Source organism: Chrysoperla carnea, chromosome 2 (genome assembly GCF_905475395.1).
Source record: "Chrysoperla carnea chromosome 2, inChrCarn1.1, whole genome shotgun sequence".
Classification (NCBI taxonomy): Eukaryota; Metazoa; Arthropoda; class Insecta; order Neuroptera; family Chrysopidae; genus Chrysoperla; species Chrysoperla carnea.
The window spans coordinates 79,000,166-79,021,652 of record NC_058338.1 but is presented as its reverse complement, the minus strand read 5'-3'; the positions used below and the strand labels follow the sequence as shown (position 1 = coordinate 79,021,652).

General features: G+C 28.1%; 1 protein-coding gene across 3 annotated transcripts; it reads right to left on the bottom strand.

Annotated features, from left to right (window-relative positions):
* Positions 1-13,059: 13,059 nt before the first annotated feature.
* LOC123294008 (E3 ubiquitin-protein ligase ariadne-1) lies at positions 13,060-21,117 on the bottom strand. Of its 3 annotated transcripts, XM_044875063.1 has the most exons (8): positions 20,533-21,117; positions 17,517-17,672; positions 17,214-17,229; positions 16,434-16,471; positions 16,160-16,375; positions 15,663-15,938; positions 14,100-14,608; positions 13,060-13,228 (listed from the first exon to the last, which is right to left on the bottom strand). In XM_044875063.1, the coding sequence occupies exons 1-8, from the start codon at positions 20,740-20,742 to the stop codon at positions 13,147-13,149; spliced, it is 1,503 nt and encodes a 500-aa protein (XP_044730998.1). In that variant the 5' UTR covers positions 20,743-21,117; the 3' UTR covers positions 13,060-13,146. The 3 variants fall into 3 exon arrangements, with proteins under 3 accessions (XP_044730998.1, XP_044730996.1, XP_044730995.1); XM_044875061.1 differs by lacking the exon at positions 17,214-17,229 and having other exon boundaries at positions 16,434-16,499; XM_044875060.1 differs by lacking the exon at positions 17,214-17,229 and having other exon boundaries at positions 16,434-16,499; positions 17,520-17,672.
* Positions 21,118-21,487: the final 370 nt, after the last annotated feature.

Sequence of the window (21,487 nt, the reverse complement as noted above, 5' to 3'; positions counted from 1 at the left end):
TTTAGTTGTAAAAATAGATTCTTTGTTATAGAAATTCAAATTGTTTATCCAGTTCTCGACTTTCCAGGATGGATTGACTCGCATTTATTAAAACATGTAGGTCTAGAAGAATGAAAACTTGTACAAATGTTCCTTAAGTTACGTAAATAAGAAAGTGCACTAAGGAAGGAATTCCGGAAATTAATCCCTCAAGAATTTAAAATGAGTATTGGAAGTTTGTATGAAACTTGGTCAATTTAGAAATGATGTCAAGTCAGAAATGTTAAAAATTATATGTGAGCATGGTTCACTACAAAAGTTTTCTGTATTATTATTTTCAAAAAATTCATTCTTCGAGGGGGCGAAAGTTTATCTGAAACTATGTATTTTTTTTTTTTAATTAGTAATGTAAAACTTAATGCATGAGCTCATGGTTTGAGACAAAAGTTTATTTTACTTTTTTCATAAAAATTCAGAGGTTCAAATTAGGGATGAAATTTTATATGAAACTCTGTAATTTTGGTGGTGAAAAGGGAATGATAGTTTTAATTACCGTGTGTGACCTTATTATGCCAGAGAGGAATCAGGAAAGTGATTTTAGTAAAATAATTTCTTATTTATGTAGGCTGTGTTGTAGGTATACCTACTTATTTCAAAACTTTAAATGTGCGTAATTTTTAACTCTCACTTAATAAATGATTTAACTATTTACTAGTGAAAAAATGATGATAAATCCATGGAAGTAAGAATGTAAGTGGAAGGACTAATATTCGTAACGTAGGTAAGAGACTATAATATATTATCTATCTTCCCTGAGAAATTTATTATTACTCGTTTTCAACTAAATCAATAATTGGTTTTTATATTATACAAAAACAACTTTTATCTTAACAGACAAAACATTTTCAAATAGATTGAATTTTAGTGTAAACTAGCTTGATACCCACCCGCTTCACTGGGTTTAATAAATACTGATAAAGACCACCGTGTTATAGCCTTCACCTCTCTGACTCTCTTTTTATTTAATGTAAAATATCGCAGAGCACGCCGTGTAAGGATAAAGATTTTTTCGGGTCATTTTTGTTTACCTTGGGTTACATTATTGGACTTTTAGTAAGGATCCCTAATTTTTTTGAAATATAGTATAGCCTATAGCCTTCCTCGATAAATGTACTATCCAACACTGAAAGAAGGTTTTTGAGATTAGCGCGTTCAAGCAAACAAACAAACAAACAAACTCTTCAGCTTCATAATTAGTAGATACAAATTATTCCAGATAAACATTTTCAACCAAATCGAAAAAAAATTTAATTTTTTTGCAATTGGAGCTTTATTTTAAACAAATTTGCTAATTTTGTAATGGCAGTCGGTATCTGGGTATAAATAAAATATTCTAAGCAACTTTTTCTAATAATTTTTTTCAATATCTCCATAACCATCTCTGACGCTTTTTAATCGACTTTATTTGCCAGTTTGTAGGAGGCTGAGTTTAAAGTTCTGATTCCGGCTAAGTATCTTAAAAAATGTGACTCGTCACCCTGTATGACTGTGCAAAATTCCAAGTCGATATTTCTATAAATAACGAAAATATGAGGGTGTCTTCATCTTAAATGCGACACACTATATAATATATCTAGTATAATTTTCGGTGATGGCTCGGGTTCCGATTATAGCCCACATTTAAAAAATATAAATATTCAATGACTAATTCATTTTATATTTCGTGAACATGCGTAAAAATTATCATTGGCAAAAAAGGCAACCCCACCCATACAGAAATAAATTCCTATTTGAACGTTATTTTAGTTTTAATAGACTTAACAAACTGAGTGCATGTATTATAACTTGTAAATGTGAAATAATTAAAGAAAAATAGCTAAAATCGTTTAAATTATTTTATTTTAAGCAAATCACATTCACACTAAAACGTTTAGACATTTTTTACCAGGAATTTATTACAATTGAGTAAGATTTCATTCTGATACGTGGTTTCCTTTGCAAATTAAATTTGGCCCATTAATTAAAAATTGAAATAAAAAATACTTTCATGACATACAATCATACATGACTATAAAAGCTTGAGGCGCTTCGATTCATACTTGATATTTGTAAATTGACCGCGTCCAACTTTTACAAGTGATTCACAAGAAAATTTAGTTTCTACTAAAAGCAATAGAAGCTTCTGTCCAAAAAAAGTATATTTTATTTTAAATTTTTATTGAAAGAAGATAACCGATAAAACTCTCAAAAATCAGATCAAATATAATTTAATATCTGCTTTTCTTATAAAGATTCCTTCCTCTTATATTCTGACATCCATGGACAAATTAAAGTAATAAGTGATGATCTCGGTACTCATTGGTAATATGTATTATTTAATGAAAGTAACTATAAAGTATAAGTAATTAAAATAGATAATCGAATAATTTTTACATTAAAATAACTTACTTTTTTAAAAAAAAAATATTATGCATATTCACAAGTTATAATAGAAAAAAAAAATATTCAAAAGTACTTAAGCAATCGAATCTTGTAATTTCACGGATTTATAATTTTTATGGTTTTAAGTTTAAAAAAATCAAAAAAATTTTATAATAGTCTGCGATCTGAAAGAAATATTTTCATATCATTTTGTCTTGAAGTGAATATTTGTGTATTAAGCAGACGAATATTTTAATAATTATTTTTTTTTTAATATCTTAAGAATTAATTAAAGTAAAATAAGATTTTTGAATAATTTTGTTATTAATTAATTAATAACGAATAATTTTAAGAAATGAAACTGAACTAAAATGGAAAGTTTTTTTATTAATTAAATGATTTTATTATAGTATCTAGATATTCCTTTTATTTTAGTTAGGAAACGTATTAGATCTCGAAAGTGGAGTGTATGGAGTTGATAATGTTAAATTAAAAATTTAAAGAGACCCCCGGCATAAAATCAATCAAGTCTGATCAGTTCATTTGTGGCATCGTAGTTCCTAAACGGATTTTGATTATTTTGTTATTGTTTGAAAGGGAATTTATTCAAGAGTATTCTCAGCTATGTTTTAAGTTTAAATCTAGTCAGCTTTTTGACGATCATCGCCTCTTGTTTGTTTAAACCCTGATAACGAAATTCGATAGTATTTTATTTTTATTTTTATGTCCAATTATATAAGGCAATCTATTATCCGGACTGGATACAGAAGTTAGCTATATCATATATATTACTAGCTTGATACCCGCCCGCTTAAATGGGCTTAAAAGTAGAAACCACCGCTTTATAGCCTCCACCTCTCTTGATCTCACTTATCCCCCTACCATTACGTTTGAAGGGATTGTTTTAGGCAGCTAAAAAATATGCAGAGTTTCCATTTTTTTAAATTGTAAAACAGTCATAATTTATTAAGTACATCAGAAAAGATGGCCATGAATGAGACATTTACTGTTTAAAATTTTTACAGATATCTTTAATTTATGGTTCAAAATATGATTATTCTGCTCCATCTGTGATCATCATTTTAAACCATAAATTAAAGATTTCTGTAAAACTTAAAAATTGTAAATGTCATATTAAATTAAATTTTTTTTAAATCTACATCTTTATAATTTATAGCTCATGTGTTATTCTAATGTATGAGCTATATTGCTGTACAGGTGAAATCGTGAAACAAACAAACAAACATCCTTACTTTCACATTTATAATATATAGGAATATAGGGATAGATATAGCGATTACTCTAGCAGTCTAGCAAATTTTTTTCTATCCTACCCTTATCTTCCTTATTCCTTTATCAAATTCCATGATTTTCCCCTCATTTTCAAGCTTATTATGTCTAGGTTTGACGAAAAATATACTCACGATCTAAAGATGTACCGCTTAGGGAAAAACATGCTAGACGAAAAATCTGAAAGAAAAATTATCATAAATTTGAATAAATTTAAATAATAAGTTTATTAGGCAAACATGTTAGTTTTTATAGATGTTCTCCTAATACATTAAACCGGAGCAAAAGAAATTCACAACTATTTAAGCTACTTTTGTATAAAATATTTTTTAAACCTGTTATCCTAATACTAATTTAAGAAACTAAGTTGTTTTAAGCCACGGGTAAAGTGTAGCTACGGGTACCGGTAGCACGGGAGCGGAATTCCGCACGGGTCGAGCTAGTTATACACTATTTGTATCCAATAAAACAATCCGGCAGCCCTACACCAAGGCTAGTTTAAAAAATATCCCTATCCCTATTCTCTATTCTCTATTCGTTGTGTGCGTAGTCATGGTAGGGATAATAAAATCGATGCCAGCGCTTTAAGTGAAAAATTTTGGAGATAAAGTGGGCTGTTATGACTAATTTGCAATTATTTACATGTTAATGATATAGAAACTGTCAAATTAAAATGATTGAAAAACACTAATTAATTAAACTTAATGCATTAAAAATTGTGAAAATAAGAAATCAAATTGTACAAATATTATTTTTCAAATGTTAATTATCGTAATTATTTATTTAAATTTGTGAAACAAGAATATTAAATTTTAAATGTAAGTTTTCAATGCAATCCACACAATTATATATGCATCCATTAATTCTATAATTAAAGTAGTGTATCGTTGTCATGGAAACGAAATTCACGCTCGGAGCGAATATATTATAAATGCGAAGTTAGCATGTTTGTTTGATTGTTTGTTTGTTTGTTTGTTTGTTTGTTTGTTTGTTTGTTTGTTTGTTTGTTTGGTACAGCAATATAGCTGATATATCAGAATAACACATGAACTATAATTTATAAAGATATATTTTTAAAAAATTAAAAAATTAAAATTTACCATTTTTTAAATTTTTACAGAAATCTTTAATTTATGGTTCAAAATGATGATTTTAGATGGAGCAGATCTATGACCATCATTTTGAACCATAAATTAAAGAATTCTGTAATTTAAAATTGTAAATGTAAAACAAATCATGGCCTACTATTCTACTATTCTGATATACTCGAACGAATTATGACTATTTTACATTTAAAAAAATTGCAAACTGTGTATATCAAGAGTGGATGGAGGCGGTGGAAGCGGTAGTTTTTACTTTTAAGCCCAGTGAAGCGGGCGGGTATCAATCTAGTATAAACATAAATATTGACAAATCGAAACACAAGGAAGTCTCACTAAAAAAGATTAAATTATTTTCAAAAAAAAAATTTTTTTTTTTTATAAATAAAAATATTAGGATCACGATTCAAAACTCATTTATTATTGAATAGTTAATTCTTTGTTTATAAATTTATGAATTCTTTTGTGTATAATATTTTAAAGTACACAAATGTTTATCAAACAGATAATTACTGACGAACAATAATGATGAGAGAGCGTGAATAATGGGCGGTCCTTAGTAATTATATGTTAAAATCTTGCACAAATATTTTATTAATGATTGTTAAGTTATACCTAAAGTTGTGTATAATGTTTGAGTTAAGAATATAGGGCTACGGATTTTATTAGCACGCAATGCAAACCGCAAGCTCTTAATGAAGCGAAATTTCAATGCGATTCCTTTTGGCTGCCATTTGAAGGATTGTAAACATTAGTTTGCAGTGGCGGATTTAAGAAAAAAGGCCCAGTAGGCAAAATCTGTAAAGAGAGCCGTTTCCTGTCTTCGTTTCTTCATTAATTACTTTGGTATCCTCTTTGTGGCGTCCTTTCCTACAAATTTGTTTCCCCCCCCCCTTTTTTTTTAGTCTTCGTTAATGAACTTCGTATTTCTGTCGTGTCCTTTTATGCAAACTGGAACCCTTTGTGGGGCCCTATTTCGAGGGCCCAGTGGGAGGACAATTGAACCCTTCATATTTTCGATTGGCAGATATTTCTAAAGTGCAAGAAATTGCCCCGTTTTCTTACAAAAGCGTGGATTTGTCACTTGCAGCCAAGAAAATAACCTGTTTCGAAAAATGGAAAACGAGATAGAAAAGGGAGCATGTAGCATCCTGATCTGTCATCATGTTTCGAACTACTCATCTTTAATTCTGTGAAAAACAGGAATAATTATAAAGAACCGAACAAGGTTTTTTTTTGAAAAATATTTTTATTTGTCATAAAATTAAGTCAAAAACACCAAAAATGATTTCAAACCCCATACTTATATCTCATTTTTAAAAGTGTTGAAAACGTGTTAAAAACTTTATTTTATAATGTTCTTAAATACATTACCAAAGACTTTTTTCATAAACAAATTTTTACAAGTTTAATAATATTATTTACGAAACTTCTCATTTTGATTGGAAGGCAAAAAAGATTAAAAACTTTTTTATATACATCCTTGGTTTTCAGTCTTAATTAAACAGAAATTTATGTTTAAAAAATGACTAGGACAATAAAAGTTGGTTATTTTTTTTTAAGAAATATTTTCTAATTTTCAAACAAGAAATAATATTTTGGTTTACTACCTGAAAAGTACCATTTTCTTCCGGAAATGAACTTTTTCTTATTTTATCTAAGAATTATGAAATACGTTTGAGAAGTATAGTATAGTAATAATTTTTCGAGATCTGTTTATGTGGGGATTTGAAACATTTCTCAAGTGAATAACAACAAAATATTTTTAATGAACAAAGTAATTTATAAAGCAATAATTGTATTTATTATATGAAATTATTTATTATTTATTTGAAAATTTTTAAAATTGTCATTTTTTAAATAATTATTATAAGATAACATATTATGTACATAACTTATCCAGAGCAGATTTCTAATGATTCCTTAATTTTGTTTATATAGAATATCTTTTCAAAAAAAAAATTATTTTCTCTTTATAGAAAAAATTATATGTTGGAAGGCTAAATAAATCATAATAAATTTTTAAGGCACAATAAAATTATTTTATTAGCCTTTAAAAAAAAAGAAAATTCCTACATTAAATTACGAAAAGTGGTTTCAATCTCTAATTATTAAAAGTGTAACACTTTCAGATTTTACTAAAACAATGAGCATTTTGTATATACAAACATGCTAAACTTCGACAAAAAAAATAACTTTGGGTCGTAAAAATTCTGGTTTATGTTCTAACGATACGTAATATATCGAGTTCCTCTTAAAGCTTAAAAACTGCTGAGAATGAAATTTTATGTTGATTAGTTTATTGACTCAGTCCATCAATCGTTTTAAAAAACAATAATTTTGTTAATAATTCATTACAATAATTTTTCAGAAGTTTGTAATTTAAAATTAATATTACTCTTAACGCCACTCATTGAACTTAGATTTTTTAAAGATCATCAATTTGTTTTTAAGCATTTTGTTCAGGATTTTTCCAAGAACCCCCCCATTTTTAATCCAAAAGTTGGGGATACATTTTTTAAATGCAAAAATCGTTGGACAGTTTTTAATAGTTTATTAGATATGACACGTTAAAGTTAACGGTATTAGCTAATAAAAATAGAATTGCTTCAAAAGTTTTGACACAACTGTTGAATCAAAAAAATATATAAAGATAATCGTAGAAAAATTTTAAGCAGGATGTATCCAAAAAAAAAAACCGCGGACCTCTCAAAAGTAAAAATTAAATGAGTGTCATAAAGAGTGCATCGTTTATGTTAAAATTTTTTGTAACATCTGCTCTTTAATAAAATTAAAATAAAATTCCATATAATATTTACAATAATATTTCAGATAAATTAAGAGTATAATACCTCCTCTAAAATATATACTAGTAATTCTTTTTTTTTTTTTTTTTAAGTATAAAATTACTATTTTATATATAAGTTTTTGCTTTTCATTTTTTTTATTTTAAATATTAATTTTTTTTATATAATAAGTAAATATTGATTTTTTTACATTTATCAGAGCAGAGCACGCACAACCTCTAAAAAAGTTTTTTTTTTTTTATATTTTGAATTTGTTGTGCAAAAAACAATTATTATTAATATTATTATTATTAATGAATTAATAATAATATTTATTTGAAAATACGTCACTACTAAATTCGACGACTGCAATGATAAGCCAGTTATTGTAAAAAAAAATAATTAAAAAATACCTGAAAAAGTTCTTATATCGATTCTAGAAATCGTTTTTTTTTTTTTTTTTTTTAATGGGATTTGAGATAATTCTCAAAAACTGTACACCGAACTATCAAATGAACGAAATATTCGATTGTTTTATCGAACTTATATACAAAAATTTGTTATCGTTTTTTTTACATTTTTCTTAAGGAACCTCCTTTAAGGAATTTCATAAATCTCAGTTAAATTATTAAATTTGACCCAAAACATACAAAAATCGAATTCATTTGGTGGTTGATCGGGTATTTTCTAAGATATCGCCCGAAATCATACTTTAAATCGTATATTCGAGACATTTACGATCTCGAGAATGATTATTCATTAAGTAATTAGAACCCAAAAATTACAAATAACTAAATATTTGCTAAGAAATTCTTGAAATCGGTTCGAAAAATCGCTGTTGCGACTTTATATAACTAACTAAGCACCAAATTTCATAAAAGACATCCGATTTTTTATATTTTTGGGTCAAAATTACATCATGTAGGTACTGAGTTTTATAGAAATTGGGAACACAAATTTTGTTTATCCATTTTGCTCCATCTCTTTTTTTGGTTAATAGGGAAATATTAACCCAAAAAAATAAATCATATTCAATTGGTAATTGGTCGACTATTTTCCATGGTGCATCCGAAATCATATCGATTTTTATGCTTTTGAGTCTCTTTTACAGGAACCAATAAAAATTTTGAATTACTTGATTTCTTTTTAAGCGTTCCAATAAAATCAGGTAGCGATAAAATCGAAATCATGATCAAATTTGTTTGCAATTTTGATAAAAATCAATATGTAGGGGAATTAGAATGATCCAATTTATTTAACGATGATGTGTAATAGTTTCCAAGATTATTTGATATTTCTCAAATTCCCCCGATTTCCAAAATAATTCCCTATTAACCTCATTCCTTGACAGTTCAAGTTTGTAACCAGTCTCAAGATAATACCCCGATTTCTCAAAAAGATAATAATTAAAGAATCGAATCTTACTTCGTAAGTCAACAGTTTTCGTAAACGTGAAACATTTTTAATCGGATTATATATTTCCATATTCAGAAAATCACCAACTGGCTTATAATAATAGTAAGTATAATTAATTAATAATACAGAAATATTAATTTATTTACATTTTTTTTTTTTTCATTTCAAATCATTTTTAGTAATTATTAAAAATATTTGTATTTTTATTGATTTTTTTGAAAAAAAATGTTTTGATGATAATTGTTTCTGTGCATATTAAAATCTAGAATTTTGTTACAAATAATTTTTTTTTAATGTATTTATTACTTTAATTGTTAAAACATATGAACTGTTGTCTCATTATTTCATCAAAACATTTCATTTACGATGAAGAAAGGCTATCAGAGGATAAAATTGTAACGAATACCTTTGGTATTTTGTACGTCCTGCAAATATTGAAACTGTTATTCTGCCACTAAGCACGTTTACGCCTGGCTCTTAGCAGTCTTAGCAGTAGTTCTAAAAGTAGTCTGGTATTACAGTTAAAATAAAATAAAAAATGTATTGTTTTACTGTTACCAAAAATATATCAAAGTTGGTAAATAAATTTAATCCCAAGATTATCGTGTAAATTATTTAAGCAATCATTTTGCAAGTAAACGCCTAATAATTATTTCAACATGATAAAAAAAATAAAGATAATATCACTGAAATTTCAAAAATTCATTAAGATTGTTTAGACCTACTCAATTCAGATCAGTCTCGAATATTTGAACTAATTACGATCATCGATTGCTCGTTTAATTTTAATTATTCACTTCTTAATCAGCATGCATGTAAAATTGTTCATGTAATAATTACTCAGAATAAAATATTTCTAAACACACGATGAGAGAAAAGATTACCAGAATGGGCTTTTATAGTACCGGAAAATCAATGAAATATCCAGACTAAAGGAACAATTAAACACGGTAAGTGATTGTTTCATACACCTCTTGATTAATTCAAAGATTTATACGCATTTCAGTTTTGCCATGAAAAATCGAGCCTTTATATAGTTACCTTTTTAAATATTTACTCAGATAGCCTTCATTTATCGTTAAATTAATAATTTTATGTCTCAAATTATCAGTACTCTTTCGCAAAGATTCTAGCTCACAAAAAATTATGTTTACTTCATTTTAAATACTGCATTTAACATACATTTTGGATCTTAGACCTGACATAAATGCAGAATCCCGAAGTTCTGCAATAGTTCCAAAACTTTACTAGTAATACACAGGCTTATTTCATATATTTTACACAACGTGTGCTGTATATTCTTGGATTTATTCGATGTGTATTTCAAAATTGTCGAATTGGCGTCATTTTCATGAAAAAATATGCGCAATATTCTGCATACTTTGCCGTCGCGTTGACGTAGCCAATTCGACGACACACATCGAATACAGCATTGTGACCCCTTCATAGCCATGCAATACAACCTTGGGTAGTTTTATATTCAATAAACATAAGATCAATCTATATTAAATAAGTCTATGGGGTAATTTTAAGCTTAATTAACGGTCCCTCAGAACTTTTTTTGGAAGCAAGAAATAAACAATATTTTCCAAAAAAGTACAAATTCCTTATATTCATTTTAAAAATTATGGATATGTGTCGATATACACTACGATCACTGTAAGGTATGACATTTGTTCAATTTACTGTGAAGTCGTTCCTTTAGAACTAGCTATACCGATACGTTATTAACGATTAGTAGAAAAAAAGTAAATCACGTGACCAAAGAATTGAGAGTAACTTACCTGGAAAACGACAGTATTCTTCACAGTACAAAAATGGCAGTGATTCACGACGTCAATAATTTCCCCAGAGTACTTCGGCAGTATACTGTTAATCTATAACGGAACGAATTTCTCTACAATAAGAGCACTGAACAGTGCCCGCAGTGTATATCAGTACGCTCCCTATGTTATTCAATATAAAAATTCCAAACTTTATATCAGAAACATTTAGTGTTTGACTAGTTGAAATTTCTTTAAATCAAGTAAGTGAGTAGTAATTCCAAAAAGGTTCGACTTTATGGATAACTTTATTAATGATCAATCAACATGTACGAAATATATGCAGTGTTTTATGGATAAATGGTAAGTATTCTGGTTGTCTAAATTGGAAAGTGGTCAAATGGCGAGATTGATCTGATTTGAATTTGAACATTTTGATTGGCCATTAAAGATGGCAAGTATTGCCATCTGGTAATCTTAATTGGAACTACTACGAGTTATTATCGCCAGGTTTTAAAACCAGTTAGAGATATTGCCTTGTCTACCGTTTTTCATAGACTCGTTCTCGCAATTTTAGTCCAACAGGGAGATACAAGTCCTTATAATTGAAATAATTACGAACAGATAATTATCAATGGATCTACTTGAATCACCAAATTCCGCCAATATTTCCTAGGCGCCGATGATCAATACTTATCGAGGACTTGCTCTTGGTAGACCCAGATTATTTCAGCTCTTGATAATTTTAGTGTTTTGAAATATTAGTATTCCATACAACCATTTCCTACGGTTCCATACCAAAATAACTTTGAAAATTGAACTTTAGTAATTTGAATATTGGTAATTTTTTTTAACCTTGAAAAATTAGAACTTACAATTTGAACCTTGAGCAATTAGAACTTTAGAAAATTGAAGGATGACATAGTTGACGCCACCACTGGTTGAAAATGTAAGGGTCAAAAACTGACAGACCCGTATTAACTCGAATCCATTAGAGGCATGACCAACGTGCAGAACACAGGGTGGACGCCATCACAGGATGAATGCAATCACAGGTGAACGCGAGGGTCAAAAACTTGCAGACTGGTGTGTTCGACCTTTGTAAAATTCTAATTGCTCAACGTTTAAATTAAAAAATTTCTATTTGAATAATATTCACATAAGTTCAAATTTAGTTCAATTTTCGAAGTTATTCTGATCGGGTACCATTCCCTAGACTTTATAAATAAAGAGCACCAAAAAACAAAATTCTATTTTCAAATTTTTTCAACAAATATATTCGAATATACACACGCTGCTATAATATGAATATATATGAAGCAAAAAGTTTAATAATTATACAAAATTTTCAGTAAAAAGAAAAAAAAAACAATAATAAATGGAACACAAAAAAATATTATTTGTAAAAAAATTTAGTACGAAATTTTGCAAAAAGTACTGATCTTTTTCTTTTTTTTTTTTTTTTTAATAAATAGACGTAATACAAAATTTTAAATATAATTTTTACTTTAAAAAATAAATTATTTACAGGAAAAAAGTATTTATAAATTATTTTATATTTTCTCATATAAATTATTTATTTTCATAGTAAACTATAAATAAAATCTTGTAACATTTATTTTTTTTTATAAAATATTTTCGCAAAAAATATAAATGAGACAAACATTTTAAATTTCATTATTCAAAATCACTATATACAGGGTGCTATTAAGTTGACTACATATGGAAAACTTTGTTATTATAAAGTTTACGAAAAAAAAGTTATTCTTTATGAAAATATCTTTTTTTCGTAACCTAATAATAAAAAAGTTTTCCATATGTGGCCAACTTAGGTAGCTCCCTGTATGTTATCTAATTAATTAAAAACTTTTTTTTTAAAACAAGATATAAATATAATAATTCTTTTTCCTATCAAACTTTTATATTCACACTCAACCATTCATTTTGCAATAAAACGAAAAAAAAAAACAATGTTGAAATTTGATTTTTAAAAGTCTCTGAAAAATAATTTTTTTTAATATATATATTTGAAATATTTTTTAAAAAAGAAAAAACTTTCCTTATTTATTTTCAGGATCACTAATAAAAGAGAAAAAAGAAGAAGAACAACATATTTGAAATTAGAAGAATTGTTTCTGTAATTAAGCGTCGTCTCCATCGTTTTTGTTTTTTAATTAATTATTTTAAATATTGGGCAATTAGAATTATTTTAAAGTTGAATTATAATATTTAATGCTGTCCTGTGTGTTCTTTTTTATAAATGATTTTTTTGGTTTTATATGTTTTTGATTTTTTTTATATTAATCAAGGAATCACATCTGTATTATTTAGTTTTAATATAAAAGTCAATTGAATCATATTATTAATATTATTATTAAAATTATTATTCAGTCACTCAGTGTAGTCCCACCACTCTTTTTCATATCCTTCATGAACATGCTCTAAAAGTACTTTACGCCTGCTGTCACAATATCTGTAACATAAAAGAGAAATCAATTACATTTTATTTTCTATTGGAAAATTCGATTCGATGCTCTCCGCAACAATTTCTGATTTTTGATAATGCATTCATTCGAAATGATACCTTGAAAATTCAGTGGAATCGCGGTAATTCGACAAATAAGCCTGTATCAAGCCAGTGTCGGATTATCGAATTTTTTCGGACTATAGAGTACTGAGTACTTCTATTTGTAGTCCGGGACATTTTGAAAAACAGTACCTTGTAATTCGACATATATTACATATCCAAGTTATAAAATTTCAACCTTTTTCTCACTTTAGGGGCTAAGCATTATTGTATTTATAATAAATCTGCATTTTCATTATTGTTATATGTATGTCGGATTACAAGGGACGGCAGATTATTAGACACCGGTCGGATTACCGCGTTTCTACTGTATTGTTAAATTCAAAAGTGTATTTATTTTTCTTTCTTTCAACTCAAATCGGTGTTATTTTTTTACACCCGGATATTATTTTTTTCAGCCATCAGGATTACTTTTTTCAGGGATCCAAAATTTTTTTTAAATATTGAATGAATTGAATTTTAAAATATTTCAGAATGTAAACCAAAATACATATGAAAATTTTTAATTACAAAATGAGCAAAACTTTTTAGTTATGAAAAGAACTGAATAGTACAAGAGACAGTATAAGTTCGATCTTCATTCAGCTGATAATAAAATAAGACATATATTGTATGAAATTTTATTGATTGATAAACTATCATAAGCTATCATAGGCTAGCTTGTCCATCGAAAAGTAACTATTCGTCTCAATCCGATAAATAGAAGCAGAGATATGAGATGAATTTTTCCCATCTAAATAAATTTACAATCGCTTACCTATATTTATCTTGAACTTTTTGTTTAATATCAGCTAAATTTTCACTGGTGATATCACGTTCTAAATATTCAGATAGTGTTTCAGTGGCACTTTCTAAATCTTTTTGATTTTCTTCAAAGATCACAGATTGATTATTTTTACGCAAATAATATGCAAACACATATGTATACATTAATGTTTGACGACATTGACATAAAATATCAACAGCCTTTTTCAAAAATTGTACTTCAATCCATGACATGTTATGTTGTTGCATTTCTTCCATTTTCTCTTTGACAGATGCATACAATTTATGTTCAAATTTTAATGATTGCATATGATTCATATAACGATTACAATAAAATAAATAACGTTGTAATGCTGATCTAGAACGTTCTTGTGCATCACGTGCCGCTTTTGCTTCATCTTCATCGTAACGATTACAATTATACCATGATGAACCATGTGGTTCCCATGGTCCTAAACACACCCAACAGAAGTCTGCTTTACAGTTTTGGTTTTTACACACCTAAAAAAAAAATAATAAAATGACTTTAAAACTAGTATTTGTACTAATTAAGCTTTTAAATATTTGGTTGTATAAATATAATCTAGCATACAAACATATGCCCCTGTTCGTCACTAAGGTTAACAATAAACAAGTGATTATACAGCATTGTTAAAAATTAATTTAACAATCATGCCTTAAAGAATAACAGAAACGTCAAAAAATTAAACACCAGTTTCGAGAACTGAATTCAGACCTTACACGGTTGCAACAACCACTTTAACTTACTACGTTGCCGGATTAACAATGTAATTATTTGCTTTTCGATGATGTTGTTTCTATCAATGAAATAAATGACATTCAGTTCTAATTCAAACCGACGAAGTTTTTTTAAAGTTTTTCGTTAAAGTGGTATTAGGTCTTATAATTTTTTTAATAACGCCTCCTAAGAAAATTATAAGACAACTATGCCGAAAAAGGAAGAAAAAATACCTAAATAGGTAATAAAGAATATATTAATTCATTTTTCAAAAAAATTTATCGAATTTTTTAAATTAACATTTCTGAACTGCAACCCTTTTCCTTCCGTTTATGTTTGACGGTGATTCCCCGTCAACGTTGGGGAAGTCCACAATTGTTGCTATAAGTAGTTATTTGCAATAGTTTAAATATAAGTACTATAACATTTTTGGGGGAATACCCTTTTATCTTACAGTTATACAAAGCGACATTTTAGGGGAATCCTTAAAATATAAAATACCGGGTGCACAAACCTGGTGTAGTTTAGTGGACGCCTCTTTCTTTTCACTCGGAGATTATAAACATACATACATACATATATGTTATACTCTCATAAACTTTTGTTAACTTGTTCATAAGCCCCAGTAGACAAACATCCCATCATACAATACCATACATATAACATCCCGTCTTTGGAAAAACAAGCTCGTGGCTTATATAGTTAGTTCAAAGGGCGGCGAATATTATTTTAGTCCGAAGCGGTAAAATATCTAGATCGAACTCTAACTAAGCATGATCTATAACTAAATAAACTTAAGAGAAAATAAAAGCGTACCATATGATTACAGCCACCATCTTTTTCTATGGTTACATTACATTTGGGACATTCTTTTGTATTGGCTGCAATCCAATTTGATGTCTCTGAATCATCGTCACATTTTTTAATCCATTTCTTAAGTAAATGACATTTGACAGGATCATGCCAATTTTCACCACATGCAAAACAAAATGTATGCGTACATTTACATGTTACGGGCCGTGCATCAACATACTGAACTTTAATCGCATTATTACAATCTGGAGAAGGACACCAACGCAATAATCTGTTACACTGTAAAAAAAAAAATTTGATAAATTTTGTAAAACTTTCTTGAAGCCTATACAATGTAAGAAATAAAACTAGTTAAACATATGTCACTAATTTTCTAAAGATATCCACAATTTTCTCTAGGTAGCAGAGGACAAAAATACTAAGGAAAACACTTTCCGCGTGCTTTTTTATAATGCCACGGATATTCGCTGGTAAAATATAAAATAAATAAACAAAATTACCTCAACAAAACTATTTGTGATTAAATGTTGATATTTTAATCGCACTTTTGAATCCCTTACTAATCTCATTACTGTAGCATCATCCACTAGAATATCACATCCATGTGCAGCACATGCGATTGTTTGACCAACACCTTCTTCCATTATTTTGGTTGTTAAATATTCACCCCAACATTGTGTGCAAAACCGATGTCCACATTCCAAGCCAGTCATCATCTGTAAGAAAGACTTTCGTTAATCGAAATTCAACAAAAACTTTTTGGTAAACATTTACCGATGATGGTAAAACCATGAAACAAATTTCACATTCTTCTGTTCCTGAATTTACTGTTCTTGGTGCCTGGAAAATTAACAAATTTACATTATATAAAAAACAGAAAATACGTAAGCGGTTTAAATACCCTTAAAAATTTTAATTCCAAATATATGAATTGTAACAAAGCAATAAAGTCGAAAATTTTATTTTTCAATAAAATAAGTCGTAAGAGACAGCAAATAAACAGTGCCTGAAGCTGGCAGTCTAGGCAAGTAAAATCCAACAGATTAATGAGCGGAAACGAGAAAAAGAAATTTTTGTACAAAGTTTCCCACGCAACAAACTTTTGCATAAAACTTTCCAGTAGCTTCAGAAACAATACCTGGATACAAAACCTTCCAAAAATCAATATCCAAAATTTTATAGCTTGACCTACTTTAGAATTTTTTCCCGAGTTCCGCCAGCAACAAAAGTTAGTGTAAAAATTCCCTACTGGTTCAGAGATAGTGCTTGAATTCAAAACTTTCTTGAAATCGATGCCCTAAAAATTGCATCCAGTGTTTTTTTTTTTCAATTTTTTTAAATTGATTACTTTGGAATTATTAAAAAAATTAGTTTAAAAAATCTCTAATGATTTAATGGTGATGCATGAGTACCAAAATTTTCAGAAGTAAACTTTCCGTAACTTTTCAATATTCTGAAGTCTCAGTGTTTCGCAGACAGTGCCTGAGAGTCTAAATTTATAAAAACTTAAATCCCACCCATTTTAACTAAATTTTTCTAATTTTAATATTGGACCAACTTTCGAATTTTTCTAGTCACTGTGCAGTAAAATTAATAAAAAGATTCCATACTGCAAAGCTTCAATCTCAACCACTTTTTTGAGTTCTAGAACATTTGTTTGAAACTCTACAAAAAGATCTTACAAGATTTTCATTCGGCTGTCAACTATAACATATTTGACCGTTAAAAGTTCAACGTAATTTTAAAACATCGAATCATAGATGCTTTTTATATTTTTTTTAACTGATTACAGAATAAAATCCAAAGTAAATAAATAGCTTAAACTATTGTTTATAAAAATAGATAATATAAACAAACAACCTTTGGTCTCGTAATAATTTGCTTAACAAATGGATTGACGACACGCGCCTCTGCAAACAATTCCTCTTGATCTCCGTCATAAAACCGTTCCATTAATTTTTCTTTATCCCATTTAAAATGATTTAATAAATTTCGTGTAGTTGTTGCAGGAATCTGTAAAAAATAAAGACAAACAACTTGATTTATTTGTTAATGAGTCATTTTAAAATTTACTCTTAAATATTTATTGTTTAATTTGCAAACAAAGACTTTTTTAAAACTAATGAAACTTATTAAACACATAAGCGTCATATTTATACAGAGTGTCTCAAAAATGGATAGTATACTAGGAAGATTTAATCATATAGTATCACTCCTGGTGAAAATAAAAAAAAGGTTTTTTTTTGACATTTTAAAAGTTAAAGAGCACTTTGGCAACCATACCAAAAATACCGTTGACATTTTAGTGTTCTCTACAAAAAAATTTAAAACAATTAATCTGCGTGGTCGAATGTCAACCCAGTACTGTGCAAAATTTTTCGTGTTCTATTATGGACATTATTCTAGTATGGACGGTTAAAAAAGTATATGGATTGTATATATGGCTAACAAAACTTTGTTGCCCATTTTCTCCAAAACTATAAAAGATAGGGAGTTGGAAATTTTCAGGTAGCTTCCTTCAACTAGTATATTGTGAGATCCTCGAAAAATGAAGAAAAATCCAAAAAACATAAAATTATAATTTAATTATTTGACAGTTTCCAAAATGAAGTTCTAAAAAATACTATCGAAAATCAAAACAAATGGCGACCGCAAGGCTGCCATAATTTATTAAAAATAAATGCAATCACTGACATTCCGCATTGCATGTACAGAGTATATAAACAATTAATCAATCAATTGTTTGTTTTCAATTGGTTTCAATAATTTTAATTTGACATTTACAATACCATTAACATGTAAACAATTGAAAATTAATCATAACAGCCCCCTTTAACGCCAAAGTTATCCATCTACTGGGGCCCCTGGCATCGGTTTGATTGAAAACGAATATCTTTAATTCAAAAATACGTTAATAATACTGATGAAGCTACGAAATCTAAAAAAACTAAATTTTAGATAGAAATAGATCTTAGATCAAACTCAAAAAGTACATGAAATATTTTCTTGGCACGAAATAAATTTCAAAAATAGAACTATTTTCTATTGTATTTAAAAGTTGGTGAAATGAATTAATATCATCTAGTTATCACGTAAATTAGATCATTTTTTTTTTTTGCGTTTATTTCATTAACGCAATCACAGGGTAAACGCAAGGGCCAAAAACCCTCAGGCCTGTGCTAACTCGACCCCATTAAAGGCATGGCCAACCCGTAGATCAGTGAATGAACGCAATCACAGGGTAAACGCAAGGGCTAAAAACCCGCAGACCTGTGCTAACTCGACCCCATTAAAGGCATGGCCAACCCGTAGATCAGTGAATGAACGCAATCACAGGGTAGACGCAAGGGCTAAAAACCCGCAGACCTGTGCTAATTCGACCCCATTAAAGGTATGGCCAACCCGTAGATCAGTGAATGAACGCAGCTTAAAATAGTTAAAAATGGAAGAAAATCTTATTTTTAACTTCAAAAATAGAAAACTTTTTATGGCCAAAATTAAAAATATCTAATATACTGGAAAATGATTTTTAACAATAACGGAAAAGTACTTAATTTTTTACTTCAATAAAATTCATTTGTTTTTATTTATTAATAAATAAAATTTGTGTTGTATTTAATATCGAGGCATGTTATAATTTAAAATTTAGGCATGTTATAATTTAAAATCGAGAAATGTTACAAGGAATCTCATAATTTAAAATCGAGGAATGTTACTAGAAAATAATGAACAATTTAAAACCGAAGAAAAAAAAAATTTGTTCGTCGAAAGTGTTATATTACAATTTAAAATCAACTAATGTGTAATTTTGTAATTTTTAAATCAACTAAAGTGGATAGTGTAGTGTTATAATTGAAAATCGATAATATTAGTTCAAAATCGACATATTAAAAAACAATTATAGGTATGTTTTTCAGAATTCTTTCTAAGTATTAGCTTTAAATTTTAGTATCCATAGGAACTTGTCAAATTTAAACGATTCAACATAAAAAAATGACCATATGTGTAATTTCAAATGTAGACTTTAGCAGTCGAATACTCGAAGACTAAGCCGAAACTCGAAAATTATCACTCTTCATTTTCGATTTGTTTTACTTTGTTTAACCATATTCCATCACCAAATCGTGGAGCCACAGTTATCATACTCTCCCCGACAGTTTCCAAGAATTTATAATAAATCTTAGATTTCCCTGAATAATCTTATTCCGTGATAATTTTTTATTTTTCATGCACTCTGTATCAAGTCAAAGATAGTAAGTATAGAATTTAAGGGTTCAGCGATCAAAAGCTAGAATTTGTATTTTCTAATATTCTCCGTAAAATTAATTAATATAAGCTTTACCTAAAATATAAAGACCTTTGTTCTTGAGAAAATGTATTCTGTTGATTGACCTGATCACGATAAAAGATCAAATTTGCTTTATTTTCTTCATAAAATTCATCGTTTCATTAATTTTTAGAAACAAATCGAATACAACAATTTTCCCAATACTTAAACCAGAACTAACGAATATAATTTAAAAAAATTAATATTTTGAAATTTTAAGAACAATAATTTCCTGTAATAAATTCGTAACACCTTATATGGACCGCCCGTAGACCTTGGGTTTGCATACACAAAATCTCGGATAATTATTGTAAACGTAGCCTATTGTACTATGAAAAATTTTGTACAAATGTTGTACTTATTGGGACAAAAGAAAACTTCTATAAATTTTTTATTTCACAAGTTATGATGATTCTATTATTTACATTTGTTCATAATATTTATTCGCCTTCACAATAATATATTTGTTGTCATGCGTTGACATTCAATGTGAAATGTCATTATGAATATATTTATTTGTTAACGTAAAACTGGAACACACATTACCTCAACGACAGTATTCACTTCTTTGATTGAATCAACCATGTGTTGAACAATTTCCTCTGTTGATAAAACTTCATAAGGATATTCATCGATATCAGTTTGTCGTTCTCTCGTTGAGGTTGATTCAACTTCCATTGCAAAATCAACATCGTCTCCGCTTGATTCATTCCCTGAGTCAATGTCATCGTAGAGTGTCTCTTCTTCTGAATCCATTTTACCACACAGTTTTACAAATTTATGACAATAAATACGTCAAATTTAATAAACAATGAAATTTTTTTTAACACTGTCGATTTTGATATAAGGTCACCAATCTACAAAAAATATTGGTGCACCTGTGTTGTGTAGGCTCTGACTGCTGCTGGCTGTAGCAGATGCGCAATCCATTCATTTGTTCATAAATGACGTGATTGACATTTTGTGAATTTATTTTGGTAGTTCTTCTCTATAGTTATTCTTGTTGTCATTCCAATTAATATTTTACTTAATTTTATGTAAATTTTTCCGTTTATTACCACAAATTTTTCGATTTATTTAATATTTTTTTGTTCAAAATTTATTTTCGTTAACTTTGTTTGAAAAAATTGTAAATTGATGTAAATGTAAAAATGAAGCAATTGTTATTTGTATGACAAACTTATTTTTATTTACAATAGGTTTGTTTGTTTTGAACAATTTATTACTTAATTTTAAATAAATTACGGTACATTATTCATTTTTTCTAAAGCTCTAATTAACCACAATTTCGAAATAACTTAAATAATATTGCTTTTAATGAAAAAAATTATAAAACGTCTGTTAAAACAAACATTGTAACGTGCGAAATTAATATTTAAAAATAGCACGCGTTAAAAGTTCACGCTTGATCGTTTCCCAGCGCACAATCACCTTTCTTGAACTTAGATGAAGCTGTACAGCGTTCGATATATCGAAATGTTTCACAACGTGCATTAAAACT

What these genes read in the sequence shown, in the direction of transcription:
- LOC123294008 (XM_044875061.1), bottom strand. Translation starts at nt 20,742, where the DNA reads ATGGATTCAGAAGAAGAGACACTCTACGATGACATTGACTCAGGGAAT. An exon ending in AAGTGAATACTGTCGTTGAG is followed by an intron (nt 17,673 to 20,532) that starts GTAATGTGTGTT and finishes TATTTTTTACAG; the next exon opens with ATTCCTGCAACAACTACACG. An exon ending in AAAGTTCAAGATAAATATAG is followed by an intron (nt 13,229 to 14,099) that starts GTAAGCGATTGT and finishes TTTATGTTACAG; the next exon opens with ATATTGTGACAGCAGGCGTA.